Raw genomic sequence first — 20,356 nt, 5'->3', positions numbered from 1 at the left:
CGATCACTCACGATTGTGGCCGTTCTAGGAAACAAGTACCTTACTTTATGCTGCAGTTGCAATATATCCTGGGTACATTCAGAGCTGTTGCTGCTGCTTGTTAATACAGCAGCGTATTGTGCTGATAATACAGCTTTTGTAAATATCTTCTGTAGAATTGCAATATACATTAACTCCTTTTGCTAAGATGGTAGAAATTCAGATATAATAATCACATCATGTGTGAGAACACTATTCTGTTAAAGCACACTTCCACAATGTGCTATAGTCAATTACATTTCTGTGTACATTCTATCTGACTGCCACACAGTGGCGGATTCAGGGGGGGGGCACCCGGGCACGTGCCCCCCCTGTCATTCATTTTGTAGATGAGGACCAGAGCTTTCCAACAAGCCCAGCCCCATGTCTCTAGCCCCCCGGGAACCGGAGATATCGCCTGGTAAAGCGGTAACATTTTTTCCCCATAGGATAATATGGGACCCATCAATTCCGACCCCCACCCGGTTCCGATGGCTGCCAGTTCCCCCCCTGGCATCACAGGAGCTTGTGGTTGAAGTCATTCAATTCCAAATCGCTGGGCCTTCAATATGGATGGTCCATATCGGTCAATCGGTTCCAGAGATATAGCGTGTAAATCGATTTTTTTATTTTTGAAATGTAATTTCATGGCTGTTCATATTCTTTGAGGGCAGATTACTCTGGAACCAAACGTTCCAGTTTCACTGGACCAAAATCATTCAAAGCCCACTCAAAAGTTCTTCAATATAATACTTTTTTCATGTAAATAAGTCAGTTAGTTCTGAAGATATAGCCGGTTAAATGAGATAACTGGTTAAAGGGGGGAGGGGTGGTTTTCTCTCCCCCTCACACCAGAAAATGCAGGGACTAGGCTGGTGTAAAAGGGGCCAACCTGGGAATGCATTTTCTGGTGGGAAATGGGTATTATTTCAAATAGCTGGGACCTGCAGTGCTCGGAATACAGCCAGGCTCTGCCACTGTCAGTGGCTATCACTTCTGCCTGGTGGCGGCTGTCCCCCATTTACCACGAGCATGTATTCCCCGTTGGCAATGAGCATGTAATCCCACATGGCAACGAGCATGGAACCTCTGGCAATGAGCATGGAACCCTTGAAATGAGCATGTAGATAAGCAGCACTTACTGTATGTAGCATAATTTTTAATAGGCATTATGGTGTTTGGCATAATACATAATGGACATCATGCCGTGTAATTTAACGTGCAATGGACATAATGTCCATTGCACGTTAAATTACACGGCATGATGTCCATTATGTATTATGCCAAACACCATAATGCCTATTAAAAATTATGCTACATACAGTAAGTGCTGAAATGTGTAAATGTTTAATGCGTGCCTTTGGTGGACAATGTCCCTGTTTATGAAGCGTATTGTGAATTTTGTCTTAATCTGTGTGGCATTATGTGAATTCTGGCTCAATCCGTGTGGCATTATGTGAATTTTGGCTCAATCCGTGTGGCATTATGTGAATTTTGGCTCAATCCATGTGGCATTATGTGAATTTTGGCTCAATCCATATGGCATCTTATGAATTTGGCACAATCCGTGTGGCATTATGTGAATTTTGACACAATCCATGTGGCATTATGTGAATTTTGGCTCAATCCATTTGGCATTATGTGAATTTTGGCTCAATCCATTTGGCATTATGTGAATTTTGGCTCAAAGTGTGTTATTATGTAAATTTTGGCTCAATCCGTGTGGCATTATGTGAATTTTGACACAATCCATGTGGCCTTGTTTGAATTTTGGCTCATTCCATTTGGCATCATGTGTAAGGGGCAAGTATAATGGGGTCTAGTATTTTGTTGCATAATGTGTAGAAGTTGTATATGGTGTTGTACACTACACTCAAGGACATGCCCCCTGTTGAGTGGCCACACCCCCTTTTCCAGAGCGCGCCTTCGGCGCGCGCACAACTACATCCTTCACTTTTGTTGCCATGGTGGGCATGCGTACTTTAAATGCCAGGGCCTATTTTTAATCCCATTGCCACCCTCTCTCTGCCACTCTCTTAGCATGTACACTGGCACCACTAACACTGGCCCTCCCCCACCTAAACCCTCTTTTATCATGGTGCCCCCCCTGTCATTTTATCCTGGATCCGCCCCTGCTGCCACATATACATTATAATCATATTTTCAGGATCACATAACAGCCCAATACTAGCCTACAGTCGTTTCATCCATAAGGCTTTGCCTTGACAAAGCCTTACGGGTGAAACGACTGTAGGCTATTATAGGGCTGTTATGTGATCCTGAAAATATGATAATACGGTATGATAATAAAGTGAATCAGGCCTTTTGTCACTATTCACACTACACAGATCTATTTGACTCTGACAAATGATAATGGACAATCCTGTGCAATCAGAAAATGAGAATATAAAATATTGTCAGAAAGAAAGATGTAGCTTTATACATGCTATCCTACCTTAAGAAGGCAAAACTGACAGCTAGCAATAACAAAGCAAAAATGGAAAATCCAGATTTCTTTAAAGAGATCTTGCTGCAGAACCAGAAATCCAAAAAAGGAAACACAGATGGCAAGCAGTACGGTTAAGAAATCCTCTACAATATTTTCAGTTCTGTAAGCGAAATGTGAAAAACAAATATTAAGGTAAACGTATTGATTCTTTAACCCCTTCCTGACAGAGCCAGTTTTTGCGTTCCTGACAGAGCCCTTTTTTTCAAATCTGACATGTATCACTTAAGTGGGGATAACTTTTTTTTGCTTTTACTTATCCCAGTGATTTTGAGATTGTTTTTTCGTGACACATTGTACTTCAAATTAGTGGTAAATTTGGGTCGATACAGTATGTGTTTTTTTGTGAAAAATACCAAAATGTCGTAAAAAAATGGAAAATTTAGCAATTTGCAAAATGTTAAATTTTCTGCTTGTGAGACAAATAATCATACCACTCAAAATAGTTAATAACTAACATAGACCATATGTCTACTTTATGTTTCCATCATTATTTCAACTTCCTTTTTATTTTTTTGGACACTAGGAGGCTTACAATATGAATAGCAAATTCTCAAATTTTCAAGAAAATTTCAAACACTGATTTTTTTAGGGACCAGTTCAGTTCTGATGTGACTTTGAGGGACTTGTATGTGAGACACCCCTATAAATGATACCATTTCAAAAACTGCACCCCTCACAGTATTCAAAACAGCATTTTGGAAGTTTGTTAACCCTTTAGGTGTTTCACAGGAATTAAAACAAAGTGTAGGTGAAATTTCAAAATTTCATTTTCTTTGCAGATTTGCAATTTTAATACATTTTTCTAAGGAACACAGTAGATTTTACTAGAGAAATGTGACTAAAAATTGATTCCCCCAATTCTTTTGTTTTCATAAATATCCTATATGTGGCCCTAGTGTGCACGTTGACCAAACCACAGGCTTCATAATAGAAGGAGCACCTACTTGATTTTGGAGCCTCCTTTTTATGAGATTATTTTTTAGGCACCATGTAGGTTTCTAGGCACCATAAGATGCTAAAATTTAGGAACCCCCCCTCAAGTGACCCCATTTTGCAAACTACACCCCTCAGGGAATTCATCTAGGGGTATAGTGTACATTTCAAACCCCCAGGGGTTTCACCAATTTTGATACAACTGGGCAGTGAAAATGAAAAATTACATTTTTTTACACAAAAATGCAGTTCTGGCTCAAAATTTTTCATTTTCATAAGGTATGAAGGAGAAAAAGCACCCCAAAATCTGTGCCCCAATTTCTCCCGAGTATGGCAATGCCTCATATGTGACCAAAAAATACCAGTTGGGTGCATGGCAGGACTCAGAAGGGAAGGAGTGATTTTTGGTGGTGGAATGTTGGTGGGTGCTATGTCGCATTAGCAAGACCCCCAAAGCACCAATACAGTGGAAACCCCCCACAAGTGACCCCATTTTGCAAACTACACCCCTCAGGGAATTCATCTAGGGGTATAGTGTACATTTCAAACCCCCAGGGGTTTCACCAATTTTGATACAACTGGGCAGTGAAAATGAAAAATTACATTTTTTTACACAAAAATGCAGTTCTGGCTCAAAATTTTTCATTTTCAGAAGGTATGAAGGAGAAAAAGCACCCCAAAATCTGTGCCCCAATTTCTCCCGAGTACGGCAATGCCTCACATGTGACCAAAAAATACCATTTGGGTGCATGGCAGGACTCAGAAGGGAAGGAGTGATTTTTGGATTTTGCAGCTCAGATTCTGGTGGAATTTTGGTGGGTGCTATGTCGCATTAGCAAGACCCCCCAAGCACCAATACAGTGGAACCCCCCCACAAGTGACCCCATTTTGCAAACTACACCCCTCAGGAAATTCATCTAGGGGTATAGTGTACATTTCAAACCCCCAGGGGTTTCACCAATTTTGATACAACTGGGCTGTGCAAATGAAAAATTACATTTTTTACACAAAAATGCAGTTCTGGCTCAAAATTTTTCATTTTCACAAGGAATGAAGGAGACAAAGCACCCCAAAATCTGTGCCCCAATTTCTCCCGAGTACGGCAATGCCTCACATGTGACCAAAAAATACCATTTGGGTGCATGGCAGGACTCAGAAAGGAAGGAGTGATTTTTGGATTTTGCAGCTCAGATTCTGGTGGAATGTTGGTGGGTGCTATGTTGCATTAGCAAGACCCCCCAAGCACCAATACAGTGGAACCCCCCCACAAGTGACCCCATTTTGCAAACTACACCCCTCAGGGAATTCATCTAGGGGTATAGTGTACATTTCAAACCCCCAGGGGTTTCACCAATTTTGATACAACTGGGCAGTGAAAATGAAAAATTACATTTTTTTACACAAAAATGCAGTTCTGGCTCAAAATTTTTCATTTTCACAAGGAATGAAGGAGACAAAGCACCCCAAAATCTGTGCCCCAATTTCTCCCGAGTACGGCAATGCCTCACATGTGACCAAAAAATACCATTTGGGTGCATGGCAGGACTCAGAAAGGAAGGAGTGATTTTTGGATTTTGCAGCTCAGATTCTGGTGGAATGTTGGTGGGTGCTATGTTGCATTAGCAAGACCCCCCAAGCACCAATACAGTGGAACCCCCCCACAAGTGACCCCATTTTGCAAACTACACCCCTCAGGGAATTCATCTAGGGGTATAGTGTACATTTCAAACCCCCAGGGGTTTCACCAATTTTGATACAACTGGGCTGTGCAAATGAAAAATTACATTTTTTACACAAAAATGCAGTTCTGGCTCAAAATCTTTCATTTTCACAAGGAATGAAGGAGACAAAGCACCCCAAAATCTGTGCCCCAATTTCTCCCGAGTACGGCAATGCCTCACATGTGACCAAAAAATACCATTTGGGTGCATGGCAGGACTCAGAAAGGAAGGAGTGATTTTTGGATTTTGCAGCTCAGATTCTGGTGGAATGTTGGTGGGTGCTATGTTGCATTAGCAAGACCCCCCAAGCACCAATACAGTGGAACCCCCCCACAAGTGAGCCCATTTTGCAAACTACACCCCTCAGGGAATTCATCTAGGGGTATAGTGTACATTTCAAACCCCCAGGGGTTTCACCAATTTTGATACAACTGGGCAGTGAAAATGAAAAATTACATTTTTTTACACAAAAATGCAGTTCTGGCTCAAAATTTTTCATTTTCAGAAGGTATGAAGGAGAAAAAGCACCCCAAAATCTGTGCCCCAATTTCTCCCGAGTACGGCAATGCCTCATGTGTGACCAAAAAGTGGCAGGACTCAGAAGGGAAGGAGTGATATTTGGATTTTGCAGCACAAATTCTGGTGGAATGTTGGTGGGTGCTATGTCGCATTAGCAAGACCCCCAAAGCACCAATACAGTGGAACCACCCCACAAGTGACCCCATTTTGCAAACTACACCCCTCAGGGAATTCATCTAGGGGTATAGTGTACATTTCAAACCCCCAGGGGTTTCACCAATTTTGATACAACTGGGCAGTGAAAATGAAAAATTACATTTTTTACACAAAAATGCAGTTCTGGCTCAAAATTTTTCATTTTCATAAGGTATGAAGGAGAAAAAGCACCCCAAAATCTGTGCCCCAATTTCTCCCGAGTATGGCAATGCCTCATATGTGACCAAAAAATACCAGTTGGGTGCATGGCAGGACTCAGAAGGGAAGGAGTGATTTTTGGTGGTGGAATGTTGGTGGGTGCTATGTCGCATTAGCAAGACCCCCAAAGCACCAATACAGTGGAACCCCCCCACAAGTGACCCCATTTTGCAAACTACACCCCTCAGGGAATTCATCTAGGGGTATAGTGTACATTTCAAACCCCCAGGGGTTTCACCAATTTTGATACAACTGGGCAGTGAAAATGAAAAATTACATTTTTTACACAAAAATGCAGTTCTGGCTCAAAATTTTTCATTTTCAGAAGGTATGAAGGAGAAAAAGCACCCCAAAATCTGTGCCCCAATTTCTCCCGAGTATGGCAATGCCTCATATGTGACCAAAAAATACCAGTTGGGTGCATGGCAGGACTCAGAAGGGAAGGAGTGATTTTTGGATTTTGCAGCTCAGATTCTGGTGGAATGTTGGTGGGTGCTATGTGGCATTAGCAAGACCCCCGAAGCACGGTGAAATGATGAACCTAATAATCCATAGATGTGTGGTATATTTTAAAACACTCCTTTATACATAGGCCGGGTTTGTCGGGGCAAGTTTCACAGTGGAAAATAGTTTCCTTTCTTATTCCCTTTTTATAGCAAACTTTGCACCTTTTTTGTGTCCTGCCCTTTCTTGCAGTGGAGGGGATTTCGTTCGGAAAATGCTGCCCTGGTACAATACGGGGGCCAGTACTAGAAGTACTGGGGCCCTCTGCCTGCTGGTTCCCAAATACTAGGCCCTTTATGACTTCCTCTTGAAAGTGCATAAATGTCCCCCTCTGGCCGGTAGAACGGAATAGCACGTAAGCGTTATACAGTGCCATCTGGATGATATACACGGCCAGCTTCTTGTACCAGATTTTTGTTTTCCGCAGGGCACTGTACGGCTTCAGTACCTGATCTGAAAGATCCACTCCGCCCATGTACCTATTGTAATCCAGGATACAATTAGGTTTTGAGGTGTGGGTACTGGTACCTCGTACAGGGACGGAGGTGGTACTGTCTCCGTGAATTGTTGTCAGTATAAGGACATCCCTCTTGTCCTTATATTTGACCAACAACATATTTTCGGTGCATATTCCCCTGCTTTCACCCCTTCTCATTACTTGGGCAATGTGCGTTTTTGGGAGGCCTCTTTGGTTCTTGCGCACAGTACCGCAAGCTGCTGTACCTCTTGAACCAAGGGCCTTAAACAGGGGGATGCTAGTGTAAAAGTTATCCACATAGAGGTGATAACCTTTATCCAGGAAGGGGTGCACTAAATCCCAGACAATTTTTCCACTAACACCTACGAGGGAGGGGGGGCATTCTGGCGGTTCAATTCTTGAATCCTTCCCTTCATATACCCTAAACCTGTGAGTGTACCCTGAGGTGCTTTCACACAGCTTATACATTTTTATGCCATACCTTGCCCTCTTACTGGGAAGGTACTGGCGGAATTTAACCCTTCCTTTAAAATGTATAAGGGACTCGTCTATGCAAATGAATTTATCTGGGATGTACATCTCTTCAAATTTGGCACTGAAATGATCAATGACCGGCCTGACTTTGAATAGCCGGTCAAAGGTGGGATCATCTCTGGGTGGGCACTGTGCATTATCGTTGTAATGCAAAAATTTAAGGATCGTCTCAAATCAAGCCCGGGGCATGGCCATACGGTAAAATGGGCTGCTGTACAGAACATCTGTACTCCAATATTGCCTAATTTCTGGCTTTTTTACTATGCCCATATGAAACACCAGACCCCAAAACGTCATCATCTCTACTGCATCTACAGGGGTCCACCTAGCAAATGATGACGTGGGGTTTTGAGCAATAAACTGCTGGGCATATAAATTAGTTTGGTCCACCATTAAATTTATAAAATCATCAGAGAAAAATAATTTGAAAAAGTCAATTTCTCTGAGACCTGTGGAATCAAATTGGATTCCTGGCATGGCCAAAAACTCAGGAACCTGGGGCTCAAAATTGTCTGGTGGTGGGGTCCATACGAGATCAATTATTGGGGGGGGGGGTCTCAGCTGCTCTGCGGGGGCGTCTTTGAGGGGGTCCCTCATCACCAGAGGAGGAAGAGGAGCTTAAGACGAATCCTTCAAATTCCCCGCTTGCCTCACTGGCTGTGTCAGAGTCAGAGGCAAGCATGGCATATGCCTCCTCCACTGAATACATTCTTCTGGATGACTGGGATGACATTTGGGATGACATTTGGGATGACCTTTGGGATGCCATTTTTATTTTTGTGTTACTGGTAGTGAAGTGTTTCAACACGTGTATAGTGTAGGGGGGGTACAAACTTTATTTCAACCCGGGGGGTATGTAGTGTGTAGTGTGTATGTAGTGCAGGAAAAAAAAATACTTTATACAAAAAAAAAATTGAAGGGGTTAAAAAAAAAAAAAAAATTGAAGGGGTTAAAAAAAAAAAAATTGAAGGGGTGAAAAAAAAAAAAAAAGGTCCTGCGCCAAAAATTGAGCACAGATGTTGGTCAGTAACGTCCGTCACCCCCAAAAAGTTGCTGGGGGTGCACAAAAGGGGGGCAGCAGACACAAAATATAGCAGTCTCTATCACTCTCTGTCACTATCTCTCTCTATCTCTCTATCTCTCTATCTCTCACTCTATGACACTGCAGCAGCAGCACTGACAGGTATATATATCTAAAAAAAAACCTGCACCCCCAAAAAGTTGCTGATCAGTTAATTTATACTGATCAGCACAAAAGGGGGGGCAGCAGTCAGTTATATAAAAAATATATAGCACAATCTGTCACTATCTCTCTATCTCTCTCTCTCTATCTCTCTCTATCTCTCTATCTATAGCTCTATCACACTGCAGCAGCACAAAATATAGCACTAGGCCTCTCTATCTCTCTCTCTCTATCTCTCTATCTAATAACACCGCAGCAGCACAACACAGCACAGGATGTCACAGGATGTCACAGGATGTCACAAGAATAAGCAAGATCCAGGCAGTGATCAGGTAAGTATTTAGAGGGGTTCTGGTCAGTATATCGCGGCAGCTGGGTACGGTGACCGCACTGCACGCAATTCCAGACCGGAATGGCGTCTGCAGTGCAGTCACCGTTAGTTTAAACCCCCCTCCATGGCTGTGGTCGTCGGTCCGACGAACCAATCACGGCCTTTGGGGGCGGGCGGGGTGAGGTGGGGTGACACCAGTGTCACCCTTACACCCCGCGGTGATTGGTGCTGTACTTTACAGCACCAATCACCTCCGATCCCTGTGTCACCGGCGAACGTTATTCGCCGGTGACACAGAAAACGCTGTGAATGGCTGTTCACACTGAACAGCCAATCACAGCGATCGCCGACGGGGGAGCGGCATCGCAGCCCCCCCTGGGCATGCAGGGACATGTCTGCTGTCAGGGACAGCAGATATCGTCCCTCTGTCACTGCGTCTCTAGACGCAGTGACAGTTAGAAGTCATGACGTATATATACGTCATGTGTCGGGAAGTACTTCCCGGCCATGACGTATATATACGTCAAATGTCGGGAAGGGGTTAAGTAACAAGGACAAGCAGCATTGTATCCTGCATACAGGACCCGATTAACCAATAGGCTGATTAGGCTGTGGCCTAGGGCACCAGGACCTGGGGGGGGGGGGCAGGTGTAAGCCAAGGAAAAAATTAAGGCCTAATTTATTCCATGCTTGTTAGCTATTACCCGTCCTGATGTACTGCAGGGGGTTAAGTTCTTAAGGCGACTTACTAATGGACCCATTACCTTATGTACATTGCGCTACAGTGCCAGTGGGGCAGCCTAAATACTAATTCTTTCCACACACCACAAGCATTAGATCCTTCATCCTACTTGTGTTTAGCACAATTAAAAGGAAGCTACATGTGTATTAGCCTATGGCACCTGTAAACTTTAATCAGGCCCTGTCTGAATAGAAATGCTCATTTCAAACATACATCTAAAAGTTAAAACAAAGTATTTGCCTATGCAATAACACATGATCGGGATCTGGGTGACTCACACACAATGTCTAGGTAGACAGTCAAAAGGTCGGCTCCAAAAAGTTGACAATCAAAAGGTTGACATTGACCAAAAGGTTGATACAAGCAAAATCTTGCTAAATGTCGCCACATGAAAAGGTCAATGAGTTTTTTCCAACACTTTGGGATTTTTTCATGCGAAATAAACAAAGCAAAATAAACACAGCACGATTTGGACTAGACCCGATGCAGTTTGAAATAAAAAGTTCAAATCCCATGCGAAAATCGCATCAAGTGTGGACACCTTCTGCACTGGCAGCTGTGCACCCCAACAGAGCAATACTTGATGTTCTCCGTCCGGCACCATTTAGTGGCCAAAGACACGCAAAGCACTTGAATTCATCCCATTGACGTGATGAGCAGTGTTAGCCTTTTATTATATAGAATGCCTTATTGGGAATCGTATTTCCCATATCAAGCAGGGTACTCAATTATTTTAATTCTGAAGCTATTCTTAAATTTGTTCCTTAACCCCTTCCTGACACAGCCAGTTTTTGCCTTCCTGACAGAGCCCTTTTTTTCAAATCTGACATGTATCACTTAAGTGGGGATAACTTTTTTTTTGCTTTTACTTATCCCAGTGATTTTGAGATTGTTTTCTCGTGACACATTGTACTTCAAATTAGTGGTAAATTTGGGTCGATACAGTCTGTGTTTTTTTGTGAAAAATACCAAAATGTCGTAAAAAAATGGAAAATTTAGCAATTTGCAAAATGTTAAATTTTCTGCTTGTGAGACAAATAATCATACCACTCAAAATAGTTAATAACTAACATAGACCATATGTCTACTTTATGTTTCCATCATTATTTCAACTTCCTTTTAATTTTTTTGGACACTAGGAGGCTTACAATATGAATAGCAAATTCTCAAATTTTCAAGAAAATTTCAAACACTGATTTTTTTAGGGACCAGTTCAGTTCTGATGTGACTTTGAGGGACTTGTATGTGAGACACCCCCATAAATGATGCCATTTCAAAAACTGCACCCCTCACAGTATTCAAAACAGCATTTTGGAAGTTTGTTAACCCTTTAGGTGTTTCACAGGAATTAAAACAAAGTGTAGGTGAAATTTCAAAATTTCATTTTCTTTGCAGATTTGCAATTTTAATACATTTTTCTAAGGAACACAGTAGATTTTACTAGAGAAATGTGACTAAAAATTGATTCCCCCAATTCTTTTGTTTTCATAAATATCCTATATGTCGCCCTAGTGTGCACGTTGACCAAACCACAGGCTTCATAATAGAAGGAGCACCTACTTGATTTTGGAGCCTCCTTTTTATGAGATTATTTTTTAGGCACCATGTAGGTTTCTAGGCACCATAAGATGCTAAAATTTAGGAACCCCCCCACAAGTGACCCCATTTTGCAAACTACACCCCTCAGGGAATTCATCTAGGGGTATAGTGTACATTTCAAACCCCCAGGGGTTTCACCAATTGTGGTACAACTGGGCAGTGAAAATGAAAAATTTAATTTTTTACACAAAAATGCAGTTCTGGCTCAAAATTTTTCATTTTCACAAGGAATGAAGGAGACAAAGCACCCCAAAATCTGTGCCCCAATTTCTCCCGAGTACGGCAATGCCTCACATGTGACCAAAAAATACCATTTGGGTGCATGGCAGGACTCAGAAGGGAAGGAGTGATTTTTGGATTTTGCAGCTCAGATTCTGGTGGAATGTTGGTGGGTGCTATGTCGCATTAGCAAGACCCCCGAAGCACCAATACAGTGGAACCCCCCCACAAGTGACCCCATTTTGCAAACTACACCCCTCAGGGAATTCATCTAGGGGTATAGTGTACATTTCAAACCCCCAGGGGTTTCACCAATTTTGATACAACTGGGCTGTGCAAATGAAAAATTACATTTTTTACACAAAAATGCAGTTCTGGCTCAAAATTTTTCATTTTCACAAGGAATGAAGGAGACAAAGCACCCCAAAATCTGTGCCCCAATTTCTCCCGAGTACGGCAATGCCTCATGTGTGACCAAAAAGTGGCAGGACTCAGAAGGGAAGGAGTGATATTTGGATTTTGCAGCACAGATTCTGGTGGAATGTTGGTGGGTGCTATGTCGCATTAGCAAGACCCCCAAAGCACCAATACAGTGGAACCCCCCCACAAGTGACCCCATTTTGCAAACTACACCCCTCAGGGAATTCATCTAGGGGTATAGTGTACATTTCAAACCCCCAGGGGTTTCACCAATTTTGATACAACTGGGCAGTGAAAATGAAAAATTACATTTTTTTACACAAAAATGCAGTTCTGGCTCAAAATTTTTCATTTTCAGAAGGAATGAAGGAGAAAAAGCACCCCAAAATCTGTGCCCCAATTTCTCCCGAGTACGGCAATGCCTCATGTGTGACCAAAAAGTGTCAGGACTCAGAAGGGAAGGAGTGATATTTGGATTTTACAGCACAGATTCTGGTGGAATGTTGGTGGGTGCTATGTCGCATTAGCAAGACCCCCAAAGCACCAATACAGTGGAACCCCCCCACAAGTGACCCCATTTTGCAAACTACACCCCTCAGGGAATTCATCTAGGGGTATAGTGTACATTTCAAACCCCCAGGGGTTTCACCAATTTTGATACAACTGGGCAGTGAAAATGAAAAATTACATTTTTTTACACAAAAATGCAGTTCTGGCTCAAAATTTTTCATTTTCAGAAGGAATGAAGGAGAAAAAGCACCCCAAAATCTGTGCCCCAATTTCTCCCGAGTATGGCAATGCCTCACATGTGACCAAAAAATACCAGTTGGGTGCATGGCAGGACTCAGAAGGGAAGGAGTGATTTTTGGATTTTGCAGCTCAGATTCTGGTGGAATGTTGGTGGGTGCTATGTCGCATTAGCAAGACCCCCGAAGCACGGTGAAATGATGAACCTAATAATCCATAGATGTGTGGTATATTTTAAAACACTCCTTTATACATAGGCCGGGTTTGTCGGGGCAAGTGTCACACTGGAAAATAGTTTGCTTTCTTATTCCCTTTTTATAGCAAACTTTGCACCTTTTTTGTGTCCTGCCCTTTTTTCCAGTGGAGGGGATTTCATCAGGAAAATGCTGCCCTGGTACAATACGGGGGCCAGTACTAGAAGTACTGGGGCCCTCTGCCTGCTGGTTCCCAAATATTAGGCCCTTTATGACTTCCTCTTGAAAGTGCATAAATGTCCCCCTCTGGCTGGTAGAACGGAATAGCACGTAAGCGTTATACAGTGCCATCTGGATGATATACACGGCCAGCTTCTTGTACCAGATTTTTGTTTTCCGCAGGGCACTGTACGGCTTCAGTACCTGATCTGAAAGATCCACTCCGCCCATGTACCTATTGTAATCTAGGATACAATTAGGTTTTGAGGTGTGGGTACTGGTACCTCGTACAGGGATGGAGGTGGTACTGTCTCCATGAATTGTTGTCAGTATAAGGACATCCCTCTTGTCCTTATATTTGACCAACAACATATTTTCGGTGCATATTCCCCTGCTTTCACCCCTTCTCATTACTTGGGCAATGTGCGTTTTTGGGAGGCCTCTTTGGTTCTTGCACACAGTACCGCAAGCTGCTGTACCTCTTGAACCAAGGGCCTTAAACAGGGGGATGCTAGTGTAAAAGTTATCCACATAGAGGTGATAACCTTTATCCAGGAAGGGGTGCACTAAATCCCAGACAATTTTTCCACTAACACCTACAAAGGAGGGGGGGCATTCTGGCGGTTCAATTCTTGAATCCTTCCCTTCATATACCCTAAACCTGTGGGTGTACCCTGAGGTGCTTTCACACAGCTTATACATTTTTATGCCATACCTTGCCCTCTTACTGGGAAGGTACTGGCGGAATTTAACCCTTCCTTTAAAATGTATAAGGGACTCGTCTATGCAAATGAATTTATCTGGGATGTACATCTCAGCAAATTTGGCGCTGAAATGATCAATGACCGGCCTGACTTTAAATAGCCGGTCAAAGGTGGGATCATCTCTGGGTGGGCACTGTGCATTATCGTTGTAATGCAAAAATTTAAGGATTAACTCAAAACGAGTCCGGGTCATGGCCATACGGTAAAGTGGGGTGCTGTACAGAACATCTGTACTCCAATATTGCCTAATTTCTGGCTTTTTTACTATGCCCATATGAAACACCAGACCCCAAAACGTCATCATCTCTACTGCATCTACAGGGGTCCACCTAGCAAATGATGACGTGGGGTTTTGAGCAATAAACTGCTGGGCATATAAATTAGTTTGGTCCACCATTAAATTTATAAAATCATCAGAGAAAAATAATTTGAAAAAGTCAATTTCTCTGAGACCTGTGGAATCAAATTGGATTCCTGGGATGGCCAAAAACTCAGGAACCTGGGGCTCAAAATTGTCTGGTGGTGGGGTCCATACGAGATCAATTATTGGGGGGGGGTCTCAGCTGCTCTACGGGGGCGTCTTTGAGGGGGTCCCTCATCACTAGAGGAGAAAGAGGAGCTTAAGATGAATCCTTCAAATTCCCCGCTTGCCTCACTGGCTGTGTCAGAGTCAGAGGCAAGCATGGCATATGCCTCCTCCGCTGAATACATTCTTCTGGATGACTGGGATGACATTTGGGATGCCATTTTTATTTTTGTGTTTCTGGTAGTGAAATGTTTCAACACGTGTATAGTGTAGGGGGGGTACAAACTTTATTTCAACACGGGGGGTATGTAGTGTGTAGTGTGTATGTAGTGCAGAAAAAAAAAATACTTTATACAGGAATTTGATCCCAATAAAAAAAAAAAAAAAATTGAAGGGGTTAAAAAAAAAAAAAAAAAAGGTCCTGCGCCAAAAATTGAGCACAGATGTTGGTCAGTAACGTCCGTCATTGAACAGCGCTCAAAGGCAACAGGAATTTGATCAAAAAAAAAAAAAAAATAGATCAACCCTGTGCCGAAAAAGCTGATCAGTGATGTACGTAACTGATCAGCGCACAGTGGCCACAGGACACCCACAAAATCACAGTGTGTGCAAAAAATTTTTTTTTAAAAAGACCCCACAGCACCCTCAAAAAAAACAAAAAAAAGGTGATCAGTGATGCGACACTGATTACCAGTGAGGGGCAGCAGGTGCACAACCTTTGGTGCAACTGACAGTGCAACTGGCAGCAACTGACAGGTATATATATAAAAAAAAACCCTGCACCCCCAAAAAGTTGCTGATCAGCACAGATATACTGATCAGCACAAAAGGGGGGGTAGCAGACACAAAATATAGCACTCTCTATCACTCTCTGTCACTATCTCTCTCTATCTCTCTATCTCTCACTATCTATCACTATCTATCACTCTATGACACTGCAGCAGCAGCACTGACAGTTATATATATATAAAAAAAAACTGCACCCCCAAAAAGGGGGGGTAGCAGACACAAAATATAGCACTCTCTATCTCTCACTATCTATCACTATCTATCACTCTATGACACTGCAGCAGCAGCACTGACAGTTATATATATATAAAAAAAAACCTGCACCCCCAAAAAGGGGGGGTAGCAGACACAAAATATAGCACTCTCTATCACTCTCTGTCACTATCTCTCTCTATCTCTCTATCTCTCACTATCTATCACTATCTATCACTCTATGACACTGCAGCAGCAGCACTGACAGTTATATATATAAAAAAAAAACCTGCACCCCCAAAAAGGGGGGGTAGCAGACACAAAATATAACACTCTCTGTCACTATCTCTCTCTATCTCTCTCTATCTCTCTATCACACTGCAGCAGCAGCAGGAAGTCACAAGAAGTCAGATCCAGGAAGCATCCAGCACGCTACAAGCAGTGATCAGGTGATCAGGTAAGTATTTTGCAAGGATCAGGTCAGTATATCACGGCAGATAGGTACGGTGACCGCACTGCACGCAATTCCAGACCGGAATGGCGTCTGCAGTGCAGTCACCGTAAATTTAAATCACCCTCCATGGCTGTGATTGGTCCGTCGGTCCGGCGAACCAATCACGGCCTTTGGGGGCGGGTGGGGTGACACCAGTGTCACCCTTACACCCCGTGGTGATTGGTGCTGTACTTTACAGCACCAATCACCACCGATCCCTGTGTCACCGGCGAACGTTATTCGCCGGTACACAGAAAACGCTGTAATTGGCTGTTCACATTTGAACAGCCAATCACAGCGATCGCCGACGGGGGGGAGGCATCGCCACCCCCCCTGGGCATGCAGGGACATGTCTGCTGTCAGGGACAGCAGACATGTTTAAACTGTCACCGCGTCTATAGACGCGGTGACAGTTAAATGGCATGACGTACATTTATGCCATGTGTCGGGAAGTACATACCGGCCATGACGTAAATGTACGTCAAATGTCGGGAAGGGGTTAACCATAGAAAAAAAATGGCATGCAATGCAAAGACTAAGGAAAAAGTATTCACGTTGATAGGTATTAAAGAACATACTTATCCAGCAGTGCCAGCAATGTCAGTCGGTCACACCAAATTTTAACCCATTTGCCAGGACAGATGCGAAATTTATAAAATTGCTTTTTTGGAAAACTCTTCTCTGATGAGAGATGTGACAAATTTTCAGAAGCACGGCTCAGTGGCTGCAAGACATATACATGACTTATTCTTCTATTCCTTATATACATTGTCATTTGAAACCCATCATTTTGCATGTCAGACACACAACCAGAAAAAAAAATGTAAATTAGAAACCATGGAATGCAAACAGAATGCACTAGTTGTCCACATTATTAGTGACAATTTATGCAAGTGGTTTTTATGGAGTTTAAACATATGACAAGAAGAACTATGCAATCACACAATAGTCAAGAAAAAAGAAAGCGTACAGTAAAAATGGCTGTGACACTATATCAACCATACTTGTCATGTTTCACCCAACTTGGATCCCAGAGGTGGCCAACCCAAAACCTTGAGAACACTAAATGTTAATGTTTTCTAGGTCTCCTTAGAGCAGTGGTGTCAAACTCATTGCCCTCCAGCTGTTGTGGAACTGCACGTCCCAGCATGCCCTGCCCCAGTTTTAGCAATCCATTAAATAAACTCTGTGGCAGGACATGCTGGCATGTGTAGTTCCACAACAGCTGGAGGGCCATGAGTTTGACACCACTGCCTTAGAAAATCAGCAGTGAAGTAACAATGCCATTAATAGATATATTGCTCATAAATATATCGGCCAGTGTCTACACACCTCTCTGAAACGTGTTCCAATTGCCTCACCTGCAGTGCCCATAGGTTTGCCCATTTGCAAACAAAATGTGTCCTGCAATCAGGTCTGAATTAGTCCCCAAAACTCCCATTGATCCACTACCTTAATTTACTTGAATTATATTAGGCACTTCTTTACCCCACTGACCTTCTCATTGTTTAGTAATACTGGCCTACACAATGTACATTACCACTGTATAAGCCTCCCATATCCGAAGTTTTTGGAACCAGAAGTATTTTGGATTTTTCCTTATACTGTAATATTCAGGTTCCGTTCCCTGCCACCCTGCATTCGCGAGGGGACCAATGGCTGCCCGCCCACTTCCCCCTGAATGTGCACGCATATGTAAGGTTACTCAGAGCAGCCTTACATATGCATGCACGCACCACATATTTCAAAGGACAGCGATGGATGCAGCCAACCATTCACAACGCAGGGTTTGGTTGACTCGCACGGATGTGAATTTGCATCCGAGAGAATCAACCAGAAAAAAACCCACAGTCTGAAGGTGATTTTATACAATATTTTTAATAATTTTGTGCACTAAACAAAGTTTGTGTACACTGAACCATCAGAAATATTATCCTAAAGAGATACAAGAATGTCAAATGAGTTGTTTGAACTGCAATAATGATACACAGCCGCTCCTGCAAATTACTAATAATATGGACATGAGAATTGGTAATGGAAATGCTGCTACGGCTGGGTCAAGAGTAGAGAAGACTGAGTGTTTTATCAAGTTTCAAATACAGTAAGTGTAGCATCTGAGGATACTTCAGGAGCATATAAACATAATGGAATATAAGGGGATTTTTGTAAGGACTTACCGTTCAAATCCCTTTCTCTGAATCCATCCTGGTGACACAGCTCAACCTTGGGATGTAGGAGGGTCCAAAGGAGCCAGGCACTTATGCTAAGCTTTTAGAGAGGCAGGCTCCTCCCTTCTGCATCCCAGCATTCCTCAGTTCAACTTCCAGAGCACACTAGGATACATGAACTCAGTACAACGCCTGAACGTATGCACAATCACATTATAACCATATAACACATGGACGTGCGGTGAGGTAAATGGCTCAAGAGTCCCTGGCAAGTACCAGAGCCAGATATGCACACAATATATGAGCCATGGGGTACATACCAGCATTATACACATGGGCAGCAGTGTGTACTGCTGGAGATTCACTGAGTTTTGATAAGAGAAGATTCACTGAGTTTTGATATGCAGAAAAGGTAGCCAGGTGAGGCACTGCCTCACCTGCCATAGACTTTTTACTCCAGCGTTTTGACTATAAAAATGATTAGAGTAATAAAAATAAGAATTTTTTTATAAATTATTTGTATCTTTGACATACTTTATCAATTCAAAACGCCGGCATATGCGCTAGTATGACAGGAAAGGCTGTGTCTCACCTGCCTCATCCCACCGCACGCCACTGATATAACATGCTAACACATAAATGGTAACTTACTGAGCGTAAGGGAGGGATCGCTGTGTCACCAGGATGGATTTAGAGAAAGGGATTTGAACAGTAAGTTCTTACAAAAATACCCTTTTCTCTTTCATCCATCCTGGTGACGCAGCTCAACCATGGGATGTTCAAGAGACAGTCCTTTGGGAGGGTACGCTCAGGCCCTTAACCATCTAGCAATGGTCTGCTTAGAAGCTGGCCAGCCTCTTTTATGTACATCATACAAAACCAATAACAAGTCAGTTTTATCCAATTTCTTTAGTTTGTTCCCTATTTTTAATCTCATCTGGAGGACTAAACACCGGAATCACAATTTCCTGGTTTAAATCAAAAGTGGATACCACTTTAGGCAAAAACTTCAGAACTGTTCTCAACACAGCCCTATCATCATGGAACACCGAAAACGGAGACTTGCAAGACAAGGTCCCCAATTCCGATACACGTCTTGCAGACGCAATCGCCAACAAAAATGTCAGTTTCTAAGTCAGCCCACCTTAACGGTTCAAAAGGTGGTTTCTGTAGAACAGATAACACCAGAGATAAATCCCAAGGTGCCACTGATTGTCTTTATGGAGGCTTAAGCCGGGTAAAACCCTGGAGAGAGGTTTGCACCTCCAGTAACAAGGCCACCTTCTTTTGAAAGAAAATGGACAAGGCAGACAACTGCACTTTCAATAATTGAAGGAAATCCATCTTGGAGAAACTCCAGAAGTCTTGACATCTTTAATCTAGATGTGTGAACCCTTTGTCTTTCACACCACCTAATGTACGTCTTCCAAACTCTATAATAATTAGCTGCAGAAACTGGTTTCCTTGCACTAATCATGGTTCGGATTATCACATCCGAGAAACCCTTCTTCTTTAAGATGGAGGTTTCAAGGGCCAGGCCGTCAAATTGAGCCGAGCTAGGTCCTGATGAAGGAAGGGACCTTGCTTGAGAAGGTCTGGCTGAAGTGGAAGATGCCACAACGCTGTCGACAAGCTCAGAATGTTGAAATACTAAGATCTCCTTGGCCAATCCGGAGCAATTAGAATGATGGTTGCTCCTTGCATCCTCGCTCTCCTGAGGACCCACGCTATCATGGGAAATGGTGGGAAGACGGATGCCATGACAGTGCCCTGGAACTTCAACACAGCATATACCGCCCATGCCAACGGATCCCTGGTTCTCGCACAGAACCTGGATACCTGACAATTGTGCCTGGACGCCATTAAGTCCACTTCAGGGAGTCCCTAAAGAGCCACAATTTCCTGGAACACCTCCAGATGTAATGCACATTGTCCTTCCAGGAGATCGGCTCTGCTGAGAAAATCCTCTTCCACATTCCGAATCCCCAGAATGAATACAGCTGATAAATTACCACTCGAAGATCCGAGACACTTCCTGCTTGCCATCCTGCTGCGAGTGCCTCCTTGGTGGTTCAGATAAGCCACAGCTGTGGCATTGTCCGACTGGACTCGAATGGGAGACTCCCTCAGAACCTCTCCC

At 43.0% G+C, this 20,356-nt stretch overlaps 1 protein-coding gene across 2 annotated transcripts in view; it reads right to left on the bottom strand.

Annotated features, from left to right (window-relative positions):
- The window catches only part of PCNX2 (pecanex 2), a 187,714-nt gene that overhangs the window by 115,447 nt on the left and 51,911 nt on the right, over nt 1–20,356 (bottom strand). For both annotated transcript variants that reach the window (XM_083176293.1, XM_083176292.1), the window contains exons 10-11: nt 16,627–16,772; nt 2,474–2,627 (exon numbers count right to left, since the gene is read on the bottom strand). In XM_083176293.1, the coding sequence (XP_083032419.1) occupies nt 2,474–2,627; nt 16,627–16,772 (300 nt within the window). The remainder of the gene's footprint in view (nt 1–2,473; nt 2,628–16,626; nt 16,773–20,356) is intronic.

This window comes from Crinia signifera, chromosome 3 (genome assembly GCF_055691185.1).
Source record: "Crinia signifera chromosome 3, ASM5569118v1, whole genome shotgun sequence".
Lineage (NCBI taxonomy): Eukaryota > Metazoa > Chordata > Amphibia > Anura > Myobatrachidae > Crinia > Crinia signifera.
The sequence above is the reverse complement of the archived record's forward strand: the minus strand, read 5'-3'. Positions and strand labels throughout refer to the sequence as shown.